Source organism: Solanum tuberosum, unplaced genomic scaffold, assembly GCF_000226075.1.
Source record: "Solanum tuberosum cultivar DM 1-3 516 R44 unplaced genomic scaffold, SolTub_3.0 scf00034, whole genome shotgun sequence".
NCBI lineage: Eukaryota > Viridiplantae > Streptophyta > Magnoliopsida > Solanales > Solanaceae > Solanum > Solanum tuberosum.
In genome coordinates, this window is record NW_006238962.1 from 1,896,689 (window position 1) to 1,904,795 (window position 8,107).

The window sequence follows — 8,107 nt, forward strand, 5'->3', positions numbered from 1 at the left end:
AAAATCTAAAACATCAACAAAAACAAAAATACTACGTTGATAATCGCTTTCCATTTATTTAAATCTTGATGAACAATGGTACCTGTTATGCCTACAAACTAACTCGAACATTATAACATTAAGAAAACTAAATTAAATTTCACCCGTTTAAATTTGACTCAAACCGAATTTTCCAAGAAAAAAGTTGAATAAGAAAAGGTTGGACTATTATTATTATATATACTATTTTTACATTTCCTTAGAAAAAGGGAGGAAAAGACAGCAGCTGTAAACTGTTCTTACAAGTAAAATAGGAAATCTGAAATTCAGCTTCAGAGAAGAGCAAAAAAATGGCGAAATCGAGTGCGGATGATGAGGAGTTGAGGAGAGCTTGTGAGGCGGCGTTAGAAAGTACTAAGCAGAAGATCGTGATGTCAATCAGAGTTGCTAAGAGTCGTGGGATCTGGGCGAAAAGTGGAAAATTGGGTCGTAGTCATACTGCTAAACCAAGAGTTATCGCCATTTCAAGTATGTAATCTATGTTATTTGTGTAGATTTAGTTTTTAATAGATAGTTTATTTTTAGTTATTTAATGAAATGTAGAGGAAAGTAAAGTTGGGTGATTGTGTTGTTTATACTTGTGTTACTGTGTGATCTGTTATAGTTTGATGGAATTGAGTTTGTTGAGTTGCTTCAAGAGCTGGAAATGAATTTAGTAAGACCTTATAGCTAGCTTAGGTGTCTTTGGGGATATCTGATAAATTTGGAACCATATAGAGAAAGGGGTATTAGGTAGCTTAGGGAAGTTAGACTTGTTGTGATGGTAAATTATTTCAGAGGAAGGGAAAGAGTAATCGTGAGGTTGCGGAGTTTGAGTCACTGAGGAAACAAAAGTCTGAAAAGATCCTTTTGACTCCTGCTAGGCGGTTTTGGGGTAGTTCGGTTTTTAATTGAAAAAGAAAAGGAAAAAGGAATGAGCTTTGGTGTTTTAATTACCGAGAGAGGAACGTTGAAAAGACTGTGTAGCTCCTATGTAGGGGGCTTGGAGGGTGGGGGGGGGGATAAGGAGAAGTAAGAACAAAAAAGAAAGGAGAAACCTGTGAGGTTAGGATTTCTAACTACCAAGAGAGCAAAGTCCCCTTTTTGGCACTTGGGTAGGAGGGTTTTTTACCATATTAGAAAAAAAAGATGAAATAAAAATAAGGAGGAGACCTTGTTGAGCTCATTTCTTGTGGGAAAAGCAACTATTTGGCTTTTGGTTGGAGGGTTTACCATATTAATGAAAAAGGAAAAGATCAACTATTGTTGTACTAATTTGTCTTGCCAAAAAATATTGAGCAAAGTGTGAGTACAAAGCGCCATTTATGGAAGTAACATATGCCATTCTGGTAAGAGTAAACTAACTAGTGATGCCAATATGTGCTTATAGTTGGTGCTAGATATCTTCATTTTTAATCATATCTCTTCTAGTATGTCCACACATCCACCTCAACATCTTTATTTACGCAACTTTCTTCATAACATGAAAGTTCTTAACTGACCTACACTCCACCCGATACAACATAGTCGGTCTTACTATCACTCTGTAGAACTTACCGTTAATTTTTGATGGTACCTTCTTATCACACAAGACCCCGAAGGCGAGCCTCCATTTTGCCCATCCCATACCACTATGATGTGTGACATCGTCATTGATCTCCCCATTACCTTGAATGGAAGACCCAAGCTACTTGAAACATCCTCTCTTGGGGATGACCTGAGTATCAAGTCTCACTTTCACGTCAACTTCATGTGGTGCATACATCTCTGAAGTGTGAACTTTCACTCAAAGTGTTTAGTCTAGGTCCTTCTCCGCCTGAACCCTTTTGACTCCAGGGTTTGTCTAAACCTCCATCCTTGCATTAATTCCGTTGAATCTTGTCAATCAGTACTATTTCATCCGCGAATAACATACACCATGACACCTTGGATGTGCCACATCAAGTCATCCATCACCAAGGCCAATAGAAACGGGCTAAGAGACAATTCCTGATGCAACTCCATCATGAATGGGAAGTGCTTCGGCCTTCGAGTATCCTCCCCATTGTCCTCACCTTGGTCTTGGTTCCATTATACATGTCCTTAATTGCCCTAGTGTAAGCCACATGTACACCTCTAGCCTCCAAGCATCTCCATAGAATCTCCTTAGGACTTTGTCATAAGCCTTCTCTAGATCAATGAACACCATATGTAAGTCCCTCTTCCTCTCTTTATACTGCTCTACCAGTCTCCTCACAAGGTGGATTACTTCTGGAATAGATTGCCCCAGCATGAATCCGAACTAATTCTCAGGAAAGTTGGCCCAAACACCACCTTTTGAAAAACAAGAAGGATTAAGGAAAAAATGAGTCGTTAGTAAATTTATTATCAATAAATGGAACCATGCCATGGATTTTTACTATGGGCCAGAGTACTGGTTGGTAGGTACCACATTGACCAAAAGAGGGGGGAAAACCTTACGCTATATTTGATGGGTACAGAAAGTGGAACAATCAGTGGAGTGGAATCCCAAAAAAGGAAAAAAAGAAGGAAGAATTGGCCATTGGGTACCCAAATATCTTCAGGAGTTGGGCGAAAGGAGGAATTGTATCTCTTCCACATTCTGTCCGGCCATTCCAAACAATTTGAAAGAAATGATCACTTTCCAACTAAGGGAATTAAGTGTGAAGTTTTATTTAATTTAATTACTCTTTTCGGGTAAGAGGTTGTTGATGAAAGATGAGCTTATTTTGACTAACACCTCCAATTCTTGAGTAACGGCCAAATTGAGTGAGAAGCTCTTCCTTCATCCAAGATTTTTGACGTTAATATTGTCAGTGAAGTCCTCTAATGATTGTGCCATTTTAACAGATAATGTTCACCTCACAAAATGGAATGGGGTTGTATGTACTTTCAGTTTTTCCTTTTCTTTTAAAATTGTCGATCAGAGTTGGTCATTCTGGTTGTTCCCCCTATCATGATGCGTGGTTTGTGCAGCAAAAGCAAAAGGTCAACAAACTAAAGCTTTTCTCCATGTGTTAAAATATTCCACTGGAGGAGTTCTTGAGGTAAATATTTCTAATTTATTCTCTTTTACTAATTTTTTTTTCCTTCTGTTTGTGTTAAAATATTCCACTGGAGGAGTTCTTGAGGTAAATACTTCTGATTTATTCTCTTTTACTAATTTTTTTTCCTTCTGTTCAGACACTAATCTTAAAACTTATAACTAAATAATAGTGTAGTTCTCCACCCACGTGAATACAAACCTCTGACTTCATTATGGGCTATCAAAAGGACAAAAAATGAAGTTATGACTTCATTGTTATGAAAATGCCACATAATTTAACATGACAGTTTCTTTACTCAACCTTTATAATGTGCATGATGAAGCTATAATGATATATAATACTGGTCAGAAGTATTTATGTTACTGAATTGTCCTAGATATAACCAATCTTATGGAAGGCAAAACTGAAGCATAACCAAGATGCTTGGTGGCAGCCAAGGTTGAACATTACTCCTGATGCTTTGCTTTCAGGCAATCAGTTCCTTGTTTTATCTTTGAAGTTACTACTAATTGGGGAAGGGTAACTCAGTCTTGTTAATAATAGTCACCCTAATTTGAAGCAGATGATTAGCTAAATTTTCCCTTCCATCTCGTTTTACTCCTGTTCCTCCACCCTTTTCTTTACTGTAAACATATATAATTAGTCACAAGAAATTTTGAGAAGTAGCTACTTGGCACCTTGAGCAATTTGCTTTCTGAACATTGTTTGAGTACCTTGCCTAGTGCATTCACATTTTAAAACATTAGAAAGAACCAAATCGGATCTCCCAAAATCAACATATTAGACTAGCGAGTTTCATTTAAAGCAAATTGGGTCGAAATGTCATGTTTTCGCTAACAATTGTGTTATGCTCTCACATGTAGCCTGCAAAATTATACAAGCTTAAGCATCTGTCGAAGGTGGAGGTTGTAACTAATGATCCAAGTGGTTGTACATTTATGCTGGTAATTTCACTGAAGTACTATATTGTCCTTACTCCTATAATAAAGATATTTGGAACTTATTCTGAAGGATTTTTTCATGTAGGGATTTGATAATCTCAGAAGTCAAAGTGTTGCTCCTCCTCAGTGGACAATGCGTAATGTTGATGATAGGTTTGTTTCAAAAAAATTATGTCTATTTATCTGAATTCTTATGCCAACATGATTTTTCTTCCTTTTGCCGATGAACTTTTTCCTTGATTGTTGTAGGAACCGTGTATTGCTTTGCATTTTAAACATCTGTAAAGATGTTTTGGGTCGTCTCCCCAAGGTTGTTGGCATTGATGTGGTGGAGATGGCTCTTTGGGCAAAGGTGCATATAATAGTTCTGCAACTTGCTTTGAACCTCTTAACAGCACATCTGTAGGCCCCGTCTCTGTAAAGTGTTGCTTCATTCTGTTTCTTATTCAAGATGAATTTTTCTGCCCATGAGCTTGCATTATCATGATGATAATGCAAACAGTCATCAGAATTAAATTGTTCACCTACATCTCCTTTTTTCTTTAGTTAAATTGTCTTTGAAAAGGATATGGTCTATCTTTTGTGTGTGGACAAACAATAATTTTATTAATATGGAAATACTTCCAAATACAAGCTGTGTACCAAATTCCTTTTAATTAATATGGGAATACTCACACATATAACAAAAAGTAGAGAACCTACACAAAACTTTGGTTCTCTACAGAAGATACCAATCATCTATTATGAAAGGGACCTCATGGTTGCACCAAAAACAAGAAAAAGCCTTGGAAGAGCATAACTTTTCAGGGAAAAAAGGCCCTTCGAGAAGACTTTATACACACTGCTTACATCCACAGTGAACACATGCTTTCATTAATTTGGAATACATATTCGTTTGCAACTAGTTGCTTTTATATGTTTCTTTGGAGGGTATATGAATATAGATCCCCAGCACCCAACCCTATAGGAACTAAAATGGAACTTGGTGCTTTATGCAATTCTAATCTATACAAATCTATTTGTAGGAAAATACTCCAACATTTACCAAACAACATACTAATCTCCAAGATGGGCCTGTCAGTGCTGCTGTGGAAGAACGTGAGATGAAAGTAACTGTTGAAAGGGAACTTGTGTCTCAAGCAGAGGAAGAAGACATGGAGGCTCTTTTAGGCACGTATGTGACCTCTTTGTCTCTCTTGTTTTGACATTTGATTATCTCATCTTTGGCTCGAAATGTAAGCTGCTTATGTCTGCATTAACAAACCATCCCTTGGCACAATTGTGAGAGCAATTGCATAATAATGGCTAGTATGTCTCCTACAGTAATGATTAGGTGCTTTAGGACTGTTAACAACTGTAAGAATGGCCTATTTCACGCGGACTCGGGTATAAGAAGTGTTTTAGAGAGTGAAAAGCATAAAAAGAAGGTTTTTTGGAGGCTTAAGTAATAATGTAGAAGCTAAGGGTGCGCCTCTTCAATTGAAAGTGTGCTACTTAAAGAAAATACAAATTTCTTTGTTCCCCCAAAAAAAGAAGAAAAAACTTAAAACCAAATCTAGATATTACCTAAAAATATACTAGTACGTATAACATGAAAATTTGACATTATAGTATCCATTAGATAATGATTATCCATTAAATACTGATGAATATGTTAATCCCTACTAGAATTCAACAACATTATATCCTTTGTTCCAATTTATGTGTCTTAATTTTCCTTATTAAAATGTTGTCTTATTTTCCTTTTTAGTATGTCTAAAAAGAACACCCCTTCCTATATTTAGTAATTCCTTAAGAGAAAATGGCCAAATGACCTCCCAACCTATTACCGGATTTCCAGCTACACTCCTATTTTTCACGGGAATCCTATTACCCCTCTAAACTACTTTAAAATGGAATAAATAACCCCGTAAGTGCTGAGTTGGCATAGAGAGTGTATGTCACTCTCTTTGAGAGAGTGAGTTGCCTAATTTTTTTTTAATTTCTGTTTTTTTTTTCTAATTTTTTTTTTCTTTCTCTTTCTTTCTTCTTATTTATATATACAACTATACATTTTCACCATTATCATTGTTGAAGCTTTTTCAATAGATGTTTGATATAAAAATTATCAACAACTAATGCATTTTATGAATAAATCATTTTTCAATAGACTTATTTAGAAAATATCTAACAAATTAAATTTATTTTAAAAAAAAACATACCCATTAATTTTATTTTTTTAAAGTCATGGACTCCAGAGTAACAAAATCAAAGTGAAGTAAAATATCTTCAAACTTATTAAAAGAAACTAAAACAAAACAATTTCTTCTACATTTTAAAAGAAGGATCCTATACGTTCTCCTAAAACCCATGAAGAATCAAAATCAAAAACTCAAATTATAAATTAATCATGAAAATTTTAGACGGAGAAAGAATAAAGAATGGGGAAGAGAAAAGGTGAGCTGAATTTTCGTTTTTTATAAATTGTTAGAGATATAGAAATTTATTGAGGTAAAAAATGGTGTTTATTATAGTTAGGGTTGAAAAAATGATTGGGGAAGAAAGGAAGAGGAAGGAGGAGTACTTTTTTTATAAAAACATTTATTAAATGGTGAGATACACGTGTCAAGTGCGTGTATTTCACCACAAGACACATGCCTGGTAATGACATTTCAGGGAGGAAATAATTCCACTTTAAAATAGCTCAGGGGGTAATAGGACCCCCGTGAAGTATAAGTGTATAGTTGGAAATCCGGTAATAGATTGGGGGGTCATTTGGCCATTTTCTCAATTCCTTAATTCAAACATTCCACATAGCATGTTTAGGACCACAAGATTTAAAGAGCATTTTGGTACATTATACAAATCTTTAGTTTAGGACCACAAGATTCAAAGAACATTTTGGTACATTAACCTCTGTGTTCAGTCAAACTAAGACACATGAAATAAAACAAAGGGAGTAAAAAAGTAATTTTAAACAAACCTTCATAAAGATGAAGATAACTTCAATTGTGAAGTTGATTTTCAGTTTTCAATAAGTCAACCAAAAAAAAAGAATTAAAATTTTACCAGCTTAGAATTTCTTGGTTAATTGCTGTTGCTACTGTACTGATAAGTAGTTTCAATCAAGTTAATTTACTGAACAATTAGCTTAAATCAAGAGTTGGATAATAGAAGAAGCAGAAAACACCAAGAAGCAAAAAGATCCTTGACAACAAGAGATAACAGAAGTGAAATAAAAAATATCAGAGGCAAAGGTAGCAAAAGGTGGAGGATTTGTGGCTTAGGTCGCAGGTTCAAGCCCCACACCATGCAAAGCAAATCCCGGTATTTAAGTGGAGAAGGGTAGAGGGGCGGTCCCATTATCCACCGAGTTTAGAAGGCTGTGATTGGTCCAAAGGGCGGGTCACAGACGGATTCCTTGGTTAAAAAAAAAGGTAGCAAAAGGAGATGCACATGTGAAAAAGAATAAGTCATTGTGATTTACAAAAAGAAAAAGAAAGAAGCAATTCAAGAAAAATGGAAAGATAAAATCTGAAGAATCAGAGTAAAGCTTTTAGAATGAGATGGCTATGGAAATATTCAAACGAAAATCGAAGTCTATGGGTTAGAGTCATTAAAGCTAAATATGAGGAGAACGATAATTGGATGACAAAGGAGGTCACTACTCCTTATGGTGTTAGCTTATGGAAATCTATCAGAATTTTGTGGAATGAATTCAAAGTTAATACCATAGTGAAAGTGGCAGATGGAGTTAAAACTGTCTTCTGGAAGGATGATTGGCATAAAACAGGCAACATGGAGACATTATTCCTAGATATTTATAACTTAGTTTTACATCAACAGAGCACAATAGCAGAATTGTGGACACCTCAAGGGTGGAATTTTGTGTTCAGGAGACACCTCAATGATTGGGAAATACCAAGAGTAACAAAATTCTTCAGCACCATCGACCAATTTAGTGGTTTGAAGGTTGGACAAGACATCCTACAGTGGCAGGGAAATAGTAACGGGACTTTTAAAGTAAATGCAGCCTACAGGAAGATAAACCAACCAAACCAGCAGATACTTCGATGGCCTTGGAAACACATTTGGAAAGCCAAAATCCCACACAAAGTAGCT

The 8,107-nt window shown here is 35.6% G+C and overlaps 1 protein-coding gene across 2 annotated transcripts in view; it reads left to right on the forward strand.

Annotated features, from left to right (window-relative positions):
* Positions 1 to 241: 241 nt before the first annotated feature.
* The window catches only part of LOC102599118 (exocyst complex component SEC3A), a 19,688-nt gene continuing 11,822 nt past the window's right edge, over positions 242 to 8,107 (forward strand). The window contains exons 1-7 of one of the 2 annotated variants that reach the window (XM_006342542.2): positions 242 to 507; positions 2,995 to 3,040; positions 3,125 to 3,149; positions 3,929 to 4,009; positions 4,092 to 4,159; positions 4,256 to 4,358; positions 5,032 to 5,180. In XM_006342542.2, coding sequence (XP_006342604.1) covers positions 330 to 507; positions 2,995 to 3,040; positions 3,125 to 3,149; positions 3,929 to 4,009; positions 4,092 to 4,159; positions 4,256 to 4,358; positions 5,032 to 5,180 — 650 coding nt within the window. In that variant the 5' untranslated portion in view covers positions 242 to 329. Of the gene's footprint in view, positions 508 to 2,994; positions 3,066 to 3,124; positions 3,150 to 3,928; positions 4,010 to 4,091; positions 4,160 to 4,255; positions 4,359 to 5,031; positions 5,181 to 8,107 lie in introns of both variants that reach the window. The other variant, XM_006342541.2, reaches the window with a different exon arrangement.